General features: G+C 36.7%; 2 protein-coding genes across 6 annotated transcripts in view; one reads left to right on the top strand and one right to left on the bottom strand.

Annotated features, from left to right (window-relative positions):
• Nucleotides 1-20,359, top strand: part of LOC135696792 (uncharacterized) — a 48,422-nt gene that overhangs the window by 429 nt on the left and 27,634 nt on the right. Inside the window, exons 2-6 of one of the 5 annotated variants that reach the window (XM_089113825.1) lie at nucleotides 9,583-9,666; nucleotides 10,041-10,080; nucleotides 13,785-13,855; nucleotides 19,186-19,365; nucleotides 19,510-19,581. The gene's annotated coding sequence lies outside the window, so the exon portion shown is untranslated. Of the gene's footprint in view, nucleotides 1-9,582; nucleotides 9,667-10,040; nucleotides 10,081-10,109; nucleotides 10,126-13,784; nucleotides 13,856-19,185; nucleotides 19,366-19,509; nucleotides 19,582-20,359 lie in introns of those variants that run through there. The other 4 variants (XM_089113827.1, XM_089113824.1, XM_089113826.1 and 1 more) reach the window with 4 other exon arrangements.
• Nucleotides 841-14,248, bottom strand: LOC135696794 (uncharacterized). The gene is made up of 7 exons (XM_065216309.2): nucleotides 13,761-14,248; nucleotides 10,387-12,708; nucleotides 9,311-9,624; nucleotides 8,354-8,501; nucleotides 3,750-7,667; nucleotides 2,851-3,030; nucleotides 841-2,496 (listed from the first exon to the last, which is right to left on the bottom strand). The coding sequence occupies exons 1-7, from the start codon at nucleotides 13,861-13,863 to the stop codon at nucleotides 2,453-2,455; spliced, it is 7,029 nt and encodes a 2,342-aa protein (XP_065072381.2). The 5' UTR covers nucleotides 13,864-14,248; the 3' UTR covers nucleotides 841-2,452.

Below are 20,359 nucleotides of genomic sequence, written 5' to 3'. Positions count from 1 at the left end.
TAAATAAAAGTTCCAAGTATTGGAAAAGACTCCTTTGCTAACTTTTTTAAAAAAAATATAAAGATTTCATTTGAAGTTTAGTTCCTGGAGCATGTGTGATGGACAATCAATTTTGTTTTTGTTTTAATGCCCAAAGTAAGAAAATTGTATTTGCAGGTTTTTATTCACACTTAAAGTGCCTGTGACATGATTTTCGTACTTTTGGGTTTATATATCTATTCTCATGTAAAAAGGCCTGTTATTTTCATTTCTGAGGTTAGTTTTTACGTTTCGTGAGAAATGAAGGAGTTATTGGCGATCTTCTACGCCAAAATTCGCCATCTTGGTTTTCAGCATGAGTAGACAGTGACGTCACGGGAGGGACCCGATCGCCTTCTCCTTCGAGTTTTTGTATCGTAGTCAATGAGGGAAATCTAACAGGGCTAAGAGGAGCGATATTTCCAGAGCAAGTAGTGGCAGCAAGGATAAGATTTTTGAAGGTAGCGCTTACATTGTTACAATAATGAGTTCCTCCCATGACGTCACAAGAGAACGGCAAATGACGATAAAGCGACTTGGCTAGGCCGCACTATTTTGCTTAATTTCAATATCAAAACGCTTTTATTTCAAAAAAAAGTTGAGATCTACTATAAGAGCAGTGCAACGCTTCAATTAAGAGAATAAAAAAAATCATGTCACAGGCACTTTAAAGCATTGCCGTGAATTTGACCTCTGAAAATGGGAACTGGTAATCAAGGTAACATTTGTTGACCCAAAAACACGAGGTTCTTTGTTGCGGATTGACGTAATTGATTTTGTATCTTGCTTTCTATGGATCTTTCTCAAAAATTGACTTCAGAATTGAAATCTTCATCTTTAAATTAGTTTATACTGAAAAAATGATGTTGTTTGGACTGTTCTGCAGTAAGTTACTTTGTTTTGAATATTTAGATGTTTCTTTAGATTTGACTGATAGATATTTCTTAAAGTTTTTCAGTGAATAATCGCTTACCAATCCGGTAGTGCTGACCAGTTTGTTTTCTAATATTATCGCTTTTATTATCATTATTATAGAAAAAATTTCACTACAGCAACAATTTCCATTGAAAATGTATAGGAAAAGTTAAATTTTGAAAATGGGTCAATTCGCAGCCTGATGACCCAAACAATTTGAAATTTTCAGCACAAGCTAATTTCAACATGAAGATTCAAATTCTATGAGCCATTTTTGCCAAATATGAAGATAAAAATTGCTGGGATCAGAGAATTGGTCCCTATATGCAAAAACACATTCTACTTTGATAAACGTTTCGAGACCAGGTTGACAAAGAAAGAACATGCAATACATTTAAAGTGTTGTTGTTGATAAAGTTGAAAAAGAAATAAAACTCTCTATAACTTAAATGACCAACTACATTATCCTGTACAACTCTTTCAGAGTTTCTCTCCATAAGCCACCTGGTACCTAGCTCTGACTAGTTGTAAAGATATTCTTGATTACTTCCATTTATCTTGTCAAAACGTATGAGCCATTGATGGAATATTGTTTCTCATCTCTGCACATGCAACTTTGTTTTAACAATAAGACATCGTAAATATAGCAAGTTTTTCAATTTTATATACAATAGATAATAATTAGATAGCAATTTATTCATAATTAAATTTGCAGACTTTTTGGCCATTAGTATGTATATTTCTTACACACCAAACACATCATCCACTATACATAACACCTTTATTTCTCCAAATTATGAAATAACTTCCTATTTCAGTCTATCCTGCTTTTTAGGACCCTTATAGATTATGTCATATTTTTTGTACTAAGTCATTCATTGTGTAACAATCGGCTTGTTTATAAACGTGGATTTGTATACTTAGTGCAAAGCTTGATTTTCTTTTTTAGAACAGATTACACTATGCTTTGATTTAAAAAACATGATAAGTAAGATAAATTTATTTTCAAATGCCAGGGCTTTTATTCCTCGAAACAAAAGTCTCTACCAAAAAATTGAAAGTTCACATATTTTCAAAAGTGAGCACGATTATTTTATTGGTAGTATTTTTTAAGCATAGTTATATGCTAAATGGGTCTTCTGAGCGGAAGGAAGATTAAGCTAAGAATGTAAAACTATAAATGCCAAAAAGCTACCAAATTTAAAACAATGTTCACAAAAATATATTACTCTAAAACCTTAAATGTCAATAAATATCAGATTGTTTCTAAATCAAATCTCCTGATTATGCAATGAATTGTTTTGATAGAATATTTTCTTGAACGATATTGACTAGATCGAACTTTCACGTTACTTTCTTCCTGTACATTTAAACACAAACTTCTCTTATTTGTCAACAATTCTCCACTTGAATTGTTGTTCAAATTTTTTCTTGAAAAAGACTTGCTTGGGCTGTTTATTTGTTTGCTTGCCATGAAGTTGTTGCTTTTACCAGAATTCTTTCTTTGACCATTTAAAGACTATCCTTTCACTTTTGAAAAAGCTTTTGCTTTTGAAGCTGTCCCTAAAATTTGAAATGCAGTTTTTCAGGAATCATCAAATACAAGATGCTCTAATGCAAAAGATTGGAAAGATTTACTTCATTAAGATACTACATAACATTGTTGCAGCAGCTATGAGAACTTTGGGCACCAACAATCTATAAAGTAAAGGGTGCAATTTTGAAATATCCTGAGCATTTATATAATTTTATTGGATAAAATTGTGATATTAATGTTAAATAAAATACTCTAAGAGTATAAAGAATTAGGTTTTGCAAAAAGATTTCAGGAGAATTTATCCCTAGGCCCCCTATTTTACCCCATAAATAATTTTCTACTTGTCACAGCATGCTTATGAGATTTCTATTATTCCTCACCTGGTTTGTTAACTTTTGTTTTCTTTAATCTTCTTTTCGCTAATAAAGAAACTTTCTGATTATTTAATCTCCGCTGCTCATTCTCAACTTGTTCGTTCAGTGCATTTGAAGCTTCTTTATAAGCCATGGCAAAATCTTTTTGAAGAAGACTGTCAGCCATTTGATAGACATCACCTTGGTCTGAAATATTTAAAAAGTCATTAGTCGATCCGTTTGCTAAAAATCTCAAATGGCCAAGAAAAGTCTCATATGGCTCCTGGTGCTTTAGTTTTCTCTGCTAGTAGGAACTGTACATCTTTGAATTTTCGTGGTCACCTAAATTCCTATTGGCTGCATTATACACTAGGCTGTTGTTTTATCATCTAATCGCAACCCCGGACTAATTTTCAATGATTTCTCAAAATTGTATGCAGAGCGTATTGTTTAGGTGAACGGTCGGCTATTGAGACAGTGTGTCTTCAACAGCATGGCTGTTTGGTAGTATAGAGACAATTATGGATTTTCTGGATGTTATGATAACCCGTACCATTTCCAGTGCTATAAAACCAGCAAATTTCAGTGTTTTAATGTTTATGAAAACCACGGTGTTGTGAAGGTGGAACACTTAGTTGTTGTGCCTGCACTGGACCAGCTCTTATCGTATTGTTCTGTTTCAAACCAAAATTTTGAACCGGACGATTGCCTTCCTATACCGTAAATCCTCGAATAAGCTCCCGGGGTCTTATTTGCAAAAATAATTTTTACGTGGGGGTTTATTCGAGGATTTACGGTTCAAACAGAAACTCAAAGATTTGTGCAATCATCCTGTTCCTATGTTAACAGTCAACGTTTCCATTCCATGAGCTAGAATGAACATGGGATGATTGCTCGCGTATAAACTCGTCAAGGGTGTCACTTACCGTAGCTATTTCCTGAAGAACTAGCATCCGGCTTTGCAGCGCCTCTATCCGGTAGGGCTCGCATCAGTGTGTCCTTTCCTTTTTGTTTGTTCTTTTGATTGAAGTAAAATGCCATTTCCGATGACTTACCGGAATTCTCAGCTGTCAATGATGAAAAGTCCGGACGAGCTGTCCGGGATATGAAAGTCTCACTAGTATCCGGCATCGTTTCTAGTCGCTTTTCAACTATCGCTGCCCCTTGTGGAAAGGCCATTGTTGTGTAACCGGGATGGAAATCAGAAGGAGGCTTAGTCATGGCTTCTTGGTTCAAGTAAGAGGCAATCTTTAATTTTGCCGAGCTTAGATTAATCTTGTCAATATTCCCTGCAATGGGTTTTGCTCCGCTGGCAGTTTTAAGCCCCAGTTTTTGCGCAATAGGGTTGTTATGATCACCGTCTTCATTCTTGATGTCATCCACATTTAAGGGATCAAGCTTTTGGTTCTGCTGAAAACAATCCTTCTTGTATCTTGCGATCAACGCTCTACTGAATGTCCGTTTTTGGCGTTCTGGTAGTGAATTAAAGGAATCACAATCTATCTCTAGTTGACTGGCTTTTGCGTTTTGCGATAACCCATTCCCTAATATCTTATCTAAATTGTCCTCTGTTTTGTCATTATTCTCTTTGGTAGGCCCGCCTTTATTCCCAGCATTTAGTCCTCTGCATAGCTCCGGGTTTTTGTCACAGTTCTTTTGATGCCAACCATTCTTGGGCTGATCAAACTCTTCTGCGATATTCTTTTGTGGAAAACTATTTTCTCCTGAGTCAATCTTATCCTCTATTTTGTGTGCATCATCTTTGAATTTATTGCTATCTGATTGTTTATTATCCCCATTTACTAATTTGGAAACGATCTCTTGTGGTTCTGTAACTATCGGAAAGGCACTGGCCAGATCCCCTTTCTCTTTGGCAGCATTTTTCTTATCTTCGGTTTTCTCAGCTCCCTTGCTTTCTTTTTCCTTCGTTTTACCTTTGCTCTTGTCATCGCTATCTTCTTCCTTCTTCCGGCTCATATCTTCATCTTTATTTAAATGTCCAGAAAGCTTCTTCTCATCACCAAGGTCAATGTTACTCTCTCTTAAAGCTTTCATTCCTTTGCTGATGATTTCCACTAACGTAGAAATATTAGACGATTTTTGATCTTCTACAAATCCTTCTTTGCTAGAAGTGGCATGATGTTGTTCTTCTGTGCTTGGATCTCTTGAAGGAGCGTTCTTTAACAGATGTTTTCCAGGAACTGTATCATTTTCCAGGAACGATGCTATATGACCTGTATTGCCAGGACTTTTTACATTCTGGGGTTTGTTCGCTGGTAACAATTTTTGAGTCTCGTGACTTTGGTTATTGTCTTTTGCAGACGTAGTAGAAACATGGTTTTGGGAGGAACTTGTGATGGGTGCATTTTCAGCAGACATACCCTTGTTTGATCCTTGATTTCCTGTTTCTTTGTGCTGTGTTGTTTCTTTGGAATTGTCCTTTTGCTCTGTAAAATGTGAAACGGTACTCTGCTTTGGTGATATATCTAGATGTGAGGATGATGGACGCGTCTCACTTTGTGTTGCAAGCTTATTGACTTCATTTTCTGGGCGTTCGGCATAATGTTTTTGGTTTCCAAACTCTTGTTCCTTGTCACCAGTGAATTTCATAAAATTCTGGTCATCAGGTGTACCGTGAAGAGCAATATGACGAGTTTGGTCTCCATCAAGCAATCTATTTGGTGATGCGCCTAAATATTTTGTGCTTCCTGAATTTTTGTTCTGATTGTCTTTCACTGCTAATTGCTCAATTTTGCTTTGACTAGCAGAAGAATCATCGTAGCCTTTATGAAGAGTTTGTTTTGTTTGCAAAGACATTGGCTTCGGCTCTTCAGCCTTTGTGCTAAATTTCATGGGCGACACTATCTTATTAGTGACGGACACATTCATTCCTAGGTTCTCTACTTCTGGTTTTAGCTCTGGGTTTTTACCGCATCCTTTGCATTTAGAAGGACCTGTTTTCATGTCTGATGATTCAAGCTTAAATTCCACCTCTGGTTTGACATCACAGTGTTTGCAGAGTTCTTGATTGTTATGTTGATGGGTACTCTCTTGGTTTGCATGATTTTTATGCTCTTCCTCTGCTCTGTTTTGGTCAAAATGATTGTTTTTGATTTCTTGAATGTTGTCAACTTCTTTCTGAGTCTTAAATCCCAGGTTTTCACTTCCTCTTTGGCTACCAGGTGAATCACCTTGACTTGGATGCAAATTCTGTTTCGTTTGTAAAGGGATGGGCACAGGCCCTTTGAGATCCTCTGCATTGGTTACAACTGTCATCGGTGATACTATCTTATTACTCACGGACACATTCATCCCTAGGTTCTCTACTTCTGGTTTTAGCTCTGGGTTTTTTCCACATCCTTTGCATTTAGAAGGACCTGTTTCCATGTCTGATGCTTCAAGCTTAAATTCCACCTCTGGTTTGATATCACAATGTTTACAGGGACCCCTTTCTTTTGCCTGCTCTTGCTTAGGAGACACAGAATCCGTTTGCTGTTTTGAAGCAACATTAGGTGGCTTTGAAAATCCGCTGTTTTTATTATCATAATTTCCTTGTTGTTCTTTTCCAGGTAAACCCATATTGTGTTCCATCCCATTCACTTTTGGGGGTGCTCTTTGGCTATCAAACCCATGGCTTTCAATCCCTGGGGAACTAGATTTCTGGCCACCCAAACTATGGTCCCCAAACTTTTGATCACTGACTCCTTGAGCACCAACATCAGATTCTTCCTTATCGCCATGCATTTGTTGCTTATTTTCATTCATCAGTTTGCTGTTTTCTGAATGCATCATTTCTCTTCCTGAATCTTCATTGGGATATTTTGCGCTGGACAAACCAGTTTCAAACTGACGACCTTTTTCAACCGCCTGAAAGTTATTGTGGTGGATGGGATTCGCATTGTTGGCGGGAGAAGGTCTATCATCTGACAAAGGCTGCTTTCCATGAAAGTCTGCTCCATTCTTCCCTGAGTCTGCCTGTAGTCTTTCATGCCCTCTTACGCTATCAGTACCACCATGATCATGAAACTGCATCGACTGCTGTTTGTTCCTATCAAGAGCTGTCTTGCTGTTTTCTGCTGAATACGTCTCACTCTGTTGAAAACTACCGTCTTTGGCATACTTGCTATGGCTGCTTCCTTTATCCGCTACTCTATTTGTACTCATATCACCTAGTTGCAACGCGCCTGATTGTCTAATCGCTTCTCCCTCCTTGTGTGTATCAGGCTTTTCTGCAAACAACGCCGACTGCACTGGTTGAGCTTGATTTGGCATTATCATCGACTCGAGTGGCAATGGCTCATTGTCTGCTTCTGCCTCTGCTGGTATTGCTTCAGCGCTGTGACTCTCTGTATCAGGCGCGTCGTATTGCGTAAATTTTACCTCGTTGTTGTATTTTCCTTTGCTCATAACCATGTTATCATCGCCACCATTCTGAATCCTCGTTGCTTGTGCAGTGCCTCCGTTACCTGTTGCGTTTTGGCGGTCAGAGTCCATTGCATAGTGAAGGCCTCGTCCGTAAGGGGATGATTTATCCACTGCTTGCATGGGCACCTCCCTGCCAAGGCCTATTTCTCCTGATTCCTGGCGGTTCAGGTACGAAGCAGCAACTGCCTGTCCCTTTGAACTGCTGATATCTGGTATGATTTCTTGGCTACTGAACATTTCGTGTGGCTTATGAGGCACTTCTTTTGTCATTTTCTCGGCCATTGCTTGGTCAGGAGTCAAACTTGATGGTATGCCAGCATTGTATCCCTCATTCATTGATGCACCTTTGCCGTCAGGTTTAATGGCTTCAAAAACAACAGAGCCACCGCCTCCAAATGCAACGTATTCTTTGTTGACCCCTATAATGAAATACGACGTCATGTAGATAAGTCAGTTTTGCAGCACGAGGTTGATTCAAAATGGCTAGTCAGTAAATTGCACGATTTATGCAAATAATGCTTTCCTTTCCTTGCAAATTACATTTCATGATTAATTCAATTAGACAATTTAAATAAAGGGAAAATACAAGTTTCTTGTTCTCTGTCAAATCATTCAACAGCAGTGGCGTAACGGAGGCATCTGGGGCCATTAAGGAAGAAAACTGAGAGAGTGCCCCTACTTTTGGACTGTAAGAAAGTCTAATTCAACACTGTAGAGAATGTCAAACACATTGTAAAAATAAGATTTCTTCTCCTTTAATTAGGTGGGCTGAGTTAAGGAATCTTCAGTTGATTGTCTTAAACGCTTTTAAAAATGAAGAGAACTTGAGCGAAGTCGTAAAAATATGGATTTAAAAGTAATTTAGGGACCTCTTTTGGTTTTGGGCCCTTAGCTATCAAACTATGGTACCCTAAACTGCGTTACGCCACTGCTCCACAGCTGCGTTTAATCTGTGAAAAGTAAAATACATTGCTAAGAACAGCGGCTCTTTCTTCCTTTGACCAATAATGTTTGAATGAAACAATTCATAAGCGTTTGCAACTATTTTTAGTCTGCTTCAGTGAATGACAATAGGCTCAACCATTAATATCAAAACCTAACTCACCAACAATTAGCTGAATTGTACTAGGCCCTTTTCCTGCGGGTCTTTGCACCTGCTGTAGCCATGGCAACTGACATTCACCACGGCAACCAATAAAAGCAAATGAAGCACGACGACCTTTCTCAAACGGTGGTCTAGCGCCAAATAATGTCTGTGGAGAAAAGATGCAAAAGTCAGCAAAATTGACGTGTCTCTAAAACAGATCGTTCAGTACCGTAGGATTGATAGGGTTATTGGGGGGCATAATTGTTTGTAAACAAAATCAATATGAACAAAAAGGAATTTTTCATTTGAAACAAAGGATTTCTGTAATTGTCAGAGACGCACGACCCCCATCCCCCCTCCAAAGAGCAGTAGTAGGTCTGGTCCTAATGTCATTAAAATATCACAAATTTTTTGTTAGCGTATAGTGGGTCCGTATAACAGTCCTAAAAGGAGCCCACAAATGTCCAAGGATGTATCATTTGTAGTGTTATGTCTCCATAAGGAAAACCCCTTTTCTAACGATTCTGGTTATGCTATTGGACTTCGAGACAACGTAAGTTTTGTATGAAGAGAGGTGCAAAATGTTAACAGATTGGTGCAATTGGCATAGGTATGATTTGCAAAGCAGGGAAGAGCTCCAAGGATCCAGAAAATTGTTTGTCCTTCCTTCGTAAAACATGCTAAAGCTCTCAAAACTTTTGCCAGAAAACATTGAAAAGGGACTGGGGCTCGGGAATGGTACTTGACTCTTTTTGGTTTCATTGACCTTACATGATCGTTGACTGTGCGATCGCCATGTTTTCCTTACTCCCAGAAAGATATCGGGATAATTTTCGTAAAAGTAATTTCTTTAGAGAAGCCAAATTTTGCTCATTTAAGATGAATTTTTATCTGGTCTAATGTAGTTTTAAATTGTTTGTCCGCTTCTGGATTTGGAGTAAAAAGTGCCATCATGAACCAGCCATACTGACTTACCAATGTGTCCCAAACTTCCTGTTCCACAGCACCAGCCACGTCTCCTTTGGTGGCAACCAGTATAATGTTTGTTCCTTTAAGGCCCATCAGAAATGAAGAGAGTTTCTGCGATTTAGCACTGTCCATGTTTGTATCGTAACTCTTCACCATCTTGACTTTAAAAGCTGGATAGTCCATTACAACAATATTAAACCCAAATTTGTCTTCACTAACTAACGACCCGTCGACCATGATTGTTCCTAGAGCTTTGCTGCAGTCTTCTCTATTTGCAGGGGGGTCGTCACAGCCGGAAGACATGATTTCAACGGTATGTACTGCAAGAAAAGAAGAAAGGAGTGAATCTGATACTAGCAGTGGTAAGTTTATGTCAGTTTCATTTTTATTGTAACTTTGTATCATGTTCCACATAAAAGCAGAAAGACCTCTTGCCCACAAAAAGCTTAGCTTCCATTATAGTTACAATATGACTTTTTTCCAACATTCAACATTCCCTACCCTAGATGTATGGAGAAAAGATCAACATTGTTGTTTCGGTTTACGTGATGTCCTAAAAGAGTTTTATAGAATGACCCCATTAACCAAATCTTGCTTGTTTAACTTTTCATTACTTTTCATGATTTTTAACTTTTTTAATTACGATCAGCACCACAAATTTGGTCTCTTTTTATTCAGAAACAGCACTCAATTAAACTGTCTTCCAATGTCTTATAATTTTGTCTTACAATTTTAGATATAGACTTCCAAAGTCCAGAAGATGAAATTTTGTAAACGTTTGTATAGCTATACTTTGGATCAATGGTACCCCCCTAGAAAGGGTATCTATATCCTTGACTATGTTTAGAGTAACTTTTTTATATCTGGTTTTATCCACATATAACCATACGTTTGTTTGAAAGCCTTATATTTATCATTTATTGGAATGTATGTTTTTTGTTAAAAATCGTAATCATAGTTTATTTTCATGACTTTGGAAGCAATCCCAAGTCTTTAAAGTTTTTGCTGGTAATAAAGGCAAGGTGCTTATTAACGGGTCTTTTATAAGGAAGACTGGCTATTGTGACGTATGCGACACTCACTGCCTCCCGAGTATTCCATAATTGACAGCACACTTGCAAGTTTCTTCTCCATTCTATCCAAAAGCGATTGCTCAACAAGTCCTTCTATTGTATCAGGTTTCGTCTCTTTTTCTGGTTCTTTTACTTCTGGTTTGTTTGTGCAATCTGTGTTCCCTGGTTTTTCTTCCGGCGGGGGCTTTCCCATTAGTCCCCCTTTACAACCATCATCGGGCTTCTCCTTTTCTTGTTTATTCACTTCAACTGGCTCGCATTCCTTTTCTGGCTGTCCCTTTTCAAGAGTGCCACCTTTTTCTGTCTGACATCCTTTCTCCAGTGGGCCTACTTTTTCAGGAATACCCCCTTTTGCCGGTTCCCCCTTTTCTAATGCTCCTCCTTTCTCTGGCTCTCCCTTCTCTAGCCTACCCCCTTTTGCTGGCTCTCCCTTTTCGGGTATGCCTTCCTTATCAGGCTCCCCTTTGTCTATCATTCCCCCCTTTTCAGGTATATTTTTATCTGGCTCTTTTTCAAGAGGACTACCCTTTTCTGGCTCTCCCTTTTCAGGAACACCACCTTTCTCCGGTTGACCTTTTTCCGGAACCCCGCCTTTCTCAGGCTCCGGCTTTTTTGTCTCTTTTGGCGGTAACTGATCCTCACCCTTGTCAACTACCTCTAAATTAACAATTTTAGACTGTCCCCCAACTTTTATATCTCGACTCGCATCTGTTGGCTTTCCTTTCTCAAGAGAAACATTTATATTTCCAATTGTTGCCCCGTTTGGTGATATCTCCTCTGTATTTGGATCCAACCCAGCTTTCTCAGGCTTTGCGTCTGCCTTATAATCATACTTTCCTTTAGGTTCACTTTGAGTCGATGTGAAGTAGTGATAGTCGTAGTTATTTGCGTCTGTAGCTTGGGTTTCACTTCTGTTGTCATTTCCTCCGCTTATATCATACCTCTGTTTGCTGTCACCTTGCTGTGTCGTAGCGTAATGGTTTTGGTTCATGACTTGAGAATTCTCGTTCCCTCCTGCAGTAAGGTTTTTCCACCTTTCTTCTTTTTGTTGCTGATACTGTGCCCATCTATCATTCTTTTCCTGTTGCCATTTCTCCCATCTTGGATCTGCCGCGCTTTTTGCTGCAGCCTCGACTTTAGAATTCTCGGTATCCGCTTGCTCTAAACTGTTGCTTGTGAATCTTTTTCCCGTATTTTCGCCAGTATTCTGCAAACTCGTACCTGCAAATTTATCATAAGGCTCCGATTTCGATGGAGTGATGATGCCTTCCCCATTATCATTATTTCCAGGAAATTTTCCTTTGTCAAACAGAACCTTTTCAGGCACTTTTTCATTTACATTGACACCAGCCCTGTTTGCATCGTATGGGCCTTTTTCAATGTAAGACTGTTTGGAACGTCCTCTAGATTTAAAAGAGACAAGCTTTGGTTTTTTCTTCGGTAGTCTACTTCTGCCATAACCTTGCTCTTGTCTTGGCTTTTCAGGGATAATCGGCCCAAAATAATCTCCTTGTTTCGTTATTCGGCTGTTTGGGTTTCTATACATGTATGAGGCCATAGCGTATGGGGAATTCAACGTCGTTCCTCCCAAATTGAAATCCTCGTTTACTCCATCTTGGTGCAGTAGCAAGGACACTGTGTTTAGATATCCTTTCGGATCCTTTGGTGCAGATTTTTCTGCTTGTATTCTCGCTTGCTGCTGTCGCAAATGAACGATTCGCTGCGGAGGTGCTAGCCTCGATTGGAAATGCCTTGGGTTCAATTTATTATAAATCTGATTCGAGGTTAGAGTTTGACTCGGTCCTACCTTCATTTCAGTTACAGACAAACGCCTGTCTGTCATGGGAAACGCGGTTTGTATTCCATCCTGCATTTGTGATAATTGCCTACTTAACTGGTCGCCTGGATACCACAATTTTTGCCGCTTTGTATCGAGATCCTCCACAGGGTTTCCTACTTGCAATGGCATGTTTCGATTGGTCAGTCCTTTGGCAGTGGCTAGAAGCCTCTTACTAAGCATTGGCTGCTTTGGAATAGCCTGTCGATGTAGCATATTGTATTTAATCAAGTTTTTATTCGATGCACCGACAGGCCTGTTTGTAATGAGTGCTTTACGCTTGTTATAATCTTGTCTATTAGGCAATTGCCTCTGGGTCTGTTTTGGGATCACATTCGGGTAAATTGGATACGATCTGCGTAAACTTTCGTCCCATTTGGCTTGGAGTATGTTTTCTGGCTTTAAGATCTGAAATGCTGTAGCCAATGACGGCGCCTTTGCCGCCCTTCCATGTGGAAGAAGATGGAGCTTTTGTGCCAACGCGAGTGATTTACCTAGAAAGGCCCGGCAAAAGTATTTTAGGTGTGTGTGCAGACAGAAATTTGCAGTGTATGTTCAAAATATCTAATCTTATCAAGATAAGATCCCAGAATACCAAACTTATCATGCTGGAAGTTGTTTATTTTGCCACATTTATTTACGCAACAATTATTGGTAGGCAAGAATTATATTGTTCAAGAGCGATAATTTTATGCAGATTCATTGAAAACTAACAAACAATCTGCCCAAATCCTCTTTAATCTGCCCAAACCTTATCGATGTTGATAAACTTTTTGCTATTTCACTGAATATGTTACTTTGTGATCACAAATATTAAAAATTTTCATATCATGATAAAATGTTTTTGCTAAATTGATCTATTTTTCTAACACCCACCCTGTAGTATTGCTTAGTTTGAACAAGATAGAGTTTAAGGAGCAGATAAACAGCCTTAGTCGCTAGCAGGTCTTGAGTTACTTACTATTCGTTGTAAAAAGCCCGGTGTTTATAGATGTTTCTTAATGGGAATTTGCTTCAGCTGTATATGACTTACGGGAAGCGACAATGATGGCATAAAACTCCTCTGCTCTTGTTTACTTATATGGCAAAACAACAAGCCTGGCCTGGCCTATATCTGTGGAAGCCGACATGTATTTCAGAAGATGTAAACTGGTCATGCTTTGTCTCAGAACATAAACCCTCAATTTCCTATATCTTCATTCCAATTTTAATTGAACTAGCCAATTGGCTGTGTTTTAATATTTTCCCTGTACATGCTTTTCTCTTCTATCTCGCATCTTTAACTTGAGGGTTTTACTGTCTTACTCCGAGAAAAAAATTTTGAGAAACCTTTCGTGTAGCTTAAGTGACTGTTGATTGCCTTTTTAAGCTTTCCATAATGTTTAATAGATTACTTTGTCAACAATACATCACATATGACTTCTCATAAAGCTACTAATATGAACAACAAATTTCTTAAACGTAGAAGTTACAAGCACTATTTCTTATTTGATCTTTCATTTGATTGTTTATACTTAATAACAAACGAACACAAGATTTTACTTACTTTTCGATCCCCTGATATCAACAGCGTGGATGAAGACAAGCATGGCAAAGACGAACGTTAATATTTTCCAAATGTCTTTAATAATTGCTATACAGGTGAGCATTTTGAAACACTATTTGTCTTCTCTTCACTACTAGATCCTTTTCACGAAATATTACATGACTCTACTCGAATTTGTCCTACTACCTCTGGATAAACACAACCATTACATTACTTTGTCTCCATTATTTTTATTACCAGAGCTCTAAAGCATATAAACTTTATTTTCCTAATATTTCCAGCCTTCAGTTGTGAAAATCTTAACTTGCCAGAATTTTTAATGAAGTAAATTTCTGAAATCTGCTTTATGCTGGTAGTTTGTAAGCAGCATGATTTTGTTTACAAAATTGCATGAACACCATTTGAAAAAGACGAGAAGGAATTTGTGTTTAAATCCTTTACTGGTTGGTCTTGTTCCTTGGTATATTGTCAGGAAAAATCTGTTTTTCGTTTACCCTATTCAGGACATCATAAATAAGTCTTCGAGCGACTAAATCCTTCTCATACGTGATCAGAATCTTGCTTTTGCAAAAGCATTGCAAACTTAGTCATCAGTAAATGGTTTGTGGTTCCCAATAACTTGTTTATAGTTTTTATTAGACATCGAATTAACTGCCTCCAGAAGAAAAGGGTCGATTTAACCAAAATTTCTCAGCACAAGAGTATTAATCCTAAAAAGCTCTTGTTCGTTAAAATCTTAAATTTTTCAAATTATGAGATTTTTCCCTTATCGTTTTAAAGGTCGGTTTTTATCTGAAACAGTTAAGATGTGATTTTTATTTTACCTGTTCTTTATCTGTGAAATTCGCTGTCTGTCTAATGCAAGTTTATGGTTGAGGCATTTTGCATAGAGTTTGTTAAGATGTGATTTTTATTTTACATGTTCTTTATCTGTGAAATTCGCTGTCTGTCTAATGCAAGTTTATGGTTGAGGCATTTTGCATAGAGTTTGTTAAGATGTGATTTTTATTTTACATGTTCTTTATCTGTGAAATTCGCTGTCTGTCTAAGGCAAGTTTATGGTTGAGGCATTTTGCATAGAGTTTGTTAAGATGTGATTTTTATTTTACATGTTCTTTATCTGTGAAATTCGCTGTCTGTCTAATGCAAGTTTATGGTTGAGGCATTTTGCATAGAGTTTGTTAAGATGTGATTTTTATTTTACATGTTCTTTATCTGTGAAATTCGCTGTCTGTCTAATGCAAGTTTATGGTTGAGGCATTTTGCATAGAGTTTGTTAAGATGTGATTTTTATTTTACATGTTCTTTATCTGTGAAATTCACTGTCTGTCTAAAGCAAGTTTATGGTTGAGGCATTTTGCATAGAGTTTGTTAAGATGTGATTTTTATTTTACATGTTCTTTATCTGTGAAATTCGCTGTCTGTCTAATGCAAGTTTATGGTTGAGGCATTTTGCATAGAGTTTGTTAAGATGTGATTTTTATTTTACATGTTCTTTATCTGTGAAATTCACTGTCTGTCTAAAGCAAGTTTATGGTTGAGGCATTTTGCATAGAGTTTGTTAAGATGTGATTTTTATTTTACATGTTCTTTATCTGTGAAATTCGCTGTCTGTCTAATGCAAGTTTATGGTTGAGGCATTTTGCATAGAGTTTGTTAAGATGTGATTTTTATTTTACATGTTCTTTATCTGTGAAATTCGCTGTCTGTCTAATGCAAGTTTATGGTTGAGGCATTTTGCATAGAGTTTGTTAAGATGTGATTTTTATTTTACATGTTCTTTATCTGTGAAATTCGCTGTCTGTCTAATGCAAGTTTATGGTTGAGGCATTTTGCATAGAGTTTGTTAAGATGTGATTTTTATTTTACATGTTCTTTATCTGTGAAATTCGCTGTCTGTCTAAGGCAAGTTTATGGTTGAGGCATTTTGCATAGAGTTTGTTAAGATGTGATTTTTATTTTACATGTTCTTTATCTGTGAAATTCGCTGTCTGTCTAATGCAAGTTTATGGTTGAGGCATTTTGCATAGAGTTTGTTAAGATGTGATTTTTATTTTACATGTTCTTTATCTGTGAAATTCGCTGTCTGTCTAAGGCAAGTTTATGGTTGAGGCATTTTGCATAGAGTTTGTTAAGATGTGATTTTTATTTTACATGTTCTTTATCTGTGAAATTCGCTGTCTGTCTAATGCAAGTTTATGGTTGAGGCATTTTGCATAGAGTTTGTTAAGATGTGATTTTTATTTTACATGTTCTTTATCTGTGAAATTCGCTGTCTGTCTAATGCAAGTTTATGGTTGAGGCATTTTGCATAGAGTTTGTTAAGATGTGATTTTTATTTTACATGTTCTTTATCTGTGAAATTCGCTGTCTGTCTAATGCAAGTTTATGGTTGAGGCATTTTGCATAGAGTTTGTTAAGATGTGATTTTTATTTTACATGTTCTTTATCTGTGAAATTCGCTGTCTGTCTAAGGCAAGTTTATGGTTGAGGCATTTTGCATAGAGTTTGTTAAGATGTGATTTTTATTTTACATGTTCTTTATCTGTGAAATTCGCTGTCTGTCTAATGCAAGTTTATGGTTGAGGCATTTTGCATAGAGTTTGTTAAGATGTGATTTTTATTTTACATGTTCTTTATCTGTGAAATTCGCTGTCTGTCTAATGCAAGTTTATGGTTGAGGCATTTTGCATAGAGTTTGTTAAGATGTGATTTTTATTTTACATGTTCTTTATCTGTGAAATTCGCTGTCTGTCTAATGCAAGTTTATGGTTGAGGCATTTTGCATAGAGTTTGTTAAGATGTGATTTTTATTTTACATGTTCTTTATCTGTGAAATTCGCTGTCTGTCTAAGGCAAGTTTATGGTTGAGGCATTTTGCATAGAGTTTGTTAAGATGTGATTTTTATTTTACATGTTCTTTATCTGTGAAATTCGCTGTCTGTCTAATGCAAGTTTATGGTTGAGGCATTTTGCATAGAGTTTGTTAAGATGTGATTTTTATTTTACATGTTCTTTATCTGTGAAATTCGCTGTCTGTCTAATGCAAGTTTATGGTTGAGGCATTTTGCATAGAGTTTGTTAAGATGTGATTTTTATTTTACATGTTCTTTATCTGTGAAATTCGCTGTCTGTCTAATGCAAGTTTATGGTTGAGGCATTTTGCATAGAGTTTGTTAAGATGTGATTTTTATTTTACATGTTCTTTATCTGTGAAATTCGCTGTCTGTCTAATGCAAGTTTATGGTTGAGGCATTTTGCATAGAGTTTGTTAAGATGTGATTTTTATTTTACATGTTCTTTATCTGTGAAATTCGCTGTCTGTCTAAGGCAAGTTTATGGTTGAGGCATTTTGCATAGAGCAGGGGCGACTGTCAGAAGTTGTGAGTTTTGTGAGATATGTGAAACTATTTGAATACTGAATCTAAATACTTTAATCTGCATCTTTGGTCTTTCGAATTTTGGTGTAAGAACCTTTCAGAGAATTATTACATTCTGACATGTTCTCAAATGGGGCTTTTGGGGAAAAAACTTTAAAGCAGAGTGTTGTTTTTAACGTTCTTTTGTGACTGTAGACTTTTAGAAGAAAATTTCCGGTAAAAATAGTTTTGCAAATTTGTGGTTCAAAAGCCTTAATTTTGCGATGAAATTATGTCTTTGAAGACAAGCAGGAGTCACTTTCAGATTTTATCTGTAACCTCCAACATGGCTGCAGAAAGGTCCTGGGGCAAAATCGAAACTTTTTGCGACCATGCTTTTCAAAGATAAGCTTAAAATTCATTTTAGAATATTTTTGCTGTTATTTTGAATATGCAATTAAACATTTCACTTTCTTGGGCATACTATTGCAATGTTTGATATGGAATTCATTATGTTGTGAATATAGAAAGTTGATTCTTATTGTAAGGCACTTTCTTTATATCATGCATTGGAAAAATCCCAAACACTCATAACAGTAAGTAGTAATTTGCTACCTTTTGCAAGGGAAGTTGATCCCTTTGAGCTCCCCTAGCACAATATAATTTTTTTGAATCAGTTTTGATCTTTTCAATGTCATGAGGTAATTTTTGATGAGCATTTTCTTTTCTAAAAAACTGCCCAACCTCTTACGAAGTGTATAAAACAGTAAAATTATTTATCTATGGTTAAGAATTTCCTGTGAGAATATTTTTCAACTGTAAATTTCGTGTGACCAATCTTATCACACGGTCAGGGGGAAAATGACACCCTGCTTTAAAGATACGTACTTGCGTACATTTGGAAGTCGCTTTTCAGTATCATTACTGTGTATGATGCTATGAAATATTTGCTTAATGACCATTTGAATAATCAAAGTTGATTGGGGCAAAACAATCTACATGAAATTCTCTGTATATTAGGGAAGTTTCCTATATCTCACTACTACTTTTGCTGGGCTTTGTCTTCTTGAAAAAGGTTTTGGACATTTTGTTTATCCAGTTTCTAGAGGTTTGTGGACACTGTACCTTTCCTTTCTTCCTTGCATCTTCTTCTCCTCCCTTTCTTCCATTTATCTAGCCTTATCTTCTACCTTTCTTCTGTTTCTTTTGCTTTTTTCTCTTTCTTTTCTTCATCATCCTTTTCTTCATTTTCTCTAACATCTCTCCTCCTTTTCTTTTTTTCCTTCTTCTTCTTCTTCTTCACCTCTTTCTTTATTCACTTCTTCTCCGTCGTCTCCTTCTTCTTCCTCTTCTTTTTTTTCTTTATCTTCTTTTTCCTCTTTTCCTTTATCTTCTTTTTCTTTCTTATTTTTCTTTATCTTCTTTTTCATGGTGCAGGGTTGGCCGCTTGTCCCCGATGACACAAAACGATGACACTTAACTTTTTAAAATAATTCCATCTTAATTTTGATCGCCCGCTTCCCATTCTAGGCCCCTTCTACCATCTATTTGTTTATTGCATGATTTTTAACTTCTCCCTTAGGTGCGTCCCTTGAACATACAAATCAATCCACATTAGTTTTAGTTTTTCCTCATCTCTTTGCTAGTCCATTCCCTAATCAAATACTGGTTATTCGTTTTATTATTATGGTACGATTTTCTCCTTTTGCACCATTTCTCCTATGAACGTACAACACCATTGGCTCATTTTTTCTTAGCGCCCAGCATTCCCTACCGTATATTTGTCGATGTTTTTAACTGTTTTTAAAGCTTAATTTAACAATTTTTTGTTTTTCCTTCATTAAATTTCATGCAAATTTTGCCAAACTGTTATCATTTTTCCTCACATCTTACTCGTATTCACCTTATGTTGGATTCCCTGAAAACGTATACTTGCTACAGGCTCTCTCCATTCATGTCCGTCCTACTGAACCCCGTCAATTGTTTTCTTTATAGTGTTCATCATAATCCCTTATATAAGCTCTTCTTGTCTCAAAATGTAAGTTCATTTTACTTTGATTACTCAGCAAAAACAGATGCTGGAGGGAATATATATAGAATACTCTAAAAGCTTGGATGTCAATTGGTTTAGGCAAAATTTCGCAGAAGTACAGCAAATGGCAAAAGATTGGCAGAATGCGATTGGTAGTTGTACTGATATAATTTGGTCACGTGGATGGCTGAACATTGCATGCTGTATTCTTTAGGTAAGGCAGTACACCTACATATTTCTACCTTCTTGAATAGAGTAGACAGAAAATGGGCCAACCGAGGCCAAATAATGGATAGATGAAAACCGCGTGCTCTGTTCTTTAGGTAATGTATTTTATCGATATTTTCTTTTTCTTTAGGAGATTGGACAGAAAATAGACCAACCATGGCCAAAGAAGTGATGATTGAAAACCGCATGCTCTATTCTCTAGGTAAGGTGTTTTATCAATATTTTCTATTTTCTTTAGGAGAATAGACAGAAAATAGGCCAGCCAATGCTAAAAATGCATCTTTAAAAACCACTTGCTTTCTTCTTTTGGTTAGGTGATTTATCAATATTTTCTATTTTCTTAAGAAAAAAAGAGACTAAAAGCCGAGGGCATACTAAGTCTGCTAATCTGTCTTCATATTTCTTTAACTGATAATCTATACCTACAAATATCGAGAATTGACTACTAGAGAAAAGAAAGTCTTTTGCTGTAGCTCCTATTGAATGATGCTCTTATTTGGTACCTAGGGTACAATCTACCTGGGTTTTGGGACTGAATCTGGTAAAATCTACCTGGAATTGAGACTCAGGGTAACTTAATTCAGAATTCCAAAAGAATGTCCTCGACTATTTTCGCTGAAGCCATCATAGCTATCTGTCATAAATCTTAGTCAGGAAATAATAACGATACAATCTTTATAAAGTGTATAAAATGTGTATATCTACGTTTCATAAACCGAGGGGAAATGTTTTATGTATGTAATCTGCAGATTCTCATAATTTTTCCGCATGAATCATTTGTTTTTTTGCTGTCTTTGATTTTTGATAAAGAATAAGAAATGGCTTCATTTTGATAGAATTATTTTGCAGTGACATATTGTTATAAGTTGAAATGGCAGAATGGTCACGATAATGATTAAGATGATGATTATGATAATGATTTCGATGGTGGTTATGATTATTATTATGACAACAATTATGATGACACCTTAGGATACACC

Source organism: Rhopilema esculentum, chromosome 18 (assembly GCF_057945365.1).
Source record: "Rhopilema esculentum isolate cy_ngs chromosome 18, ASM5794536v1, whole genome shotgun sequence".
NCBI classification, from domain to species: domain Eukaryota; kingdom Metazoa; phylum Cnidaria; class Scyphozoa; order Rhizostomeae; family Rhizostomatidae; genus Rhopilema; species Rhopilema esculentum.
This window is presented reverse-complemented; position numbering and strand designations above follow the sequence as displayed.

Bases quoted from the DNA above. Each gene is read 5' to 3' on its own strand.
- LOC135696794 (XM_065216309.2), bottom strand. From the start codon at position 13,863: ATGCTCACCTGTATAGCAATTATTAAAGACATTTGGAAAATATTAACG. The intron at 12,709-13,760 runs GTAAGTAAAATC...GGGCCTTTCTAG, and splicing joins TGATATCAGGGGATCGAAAA to GTAAATCACTCGCGTTGGCA. The intron at 3,031-3,749 runs GTAAGTGACACC...TAAATATTTCAG, and splicing joins TTCTTCAGGAAATAGCTACG to ACCAAGGTGATGTCTATCAA.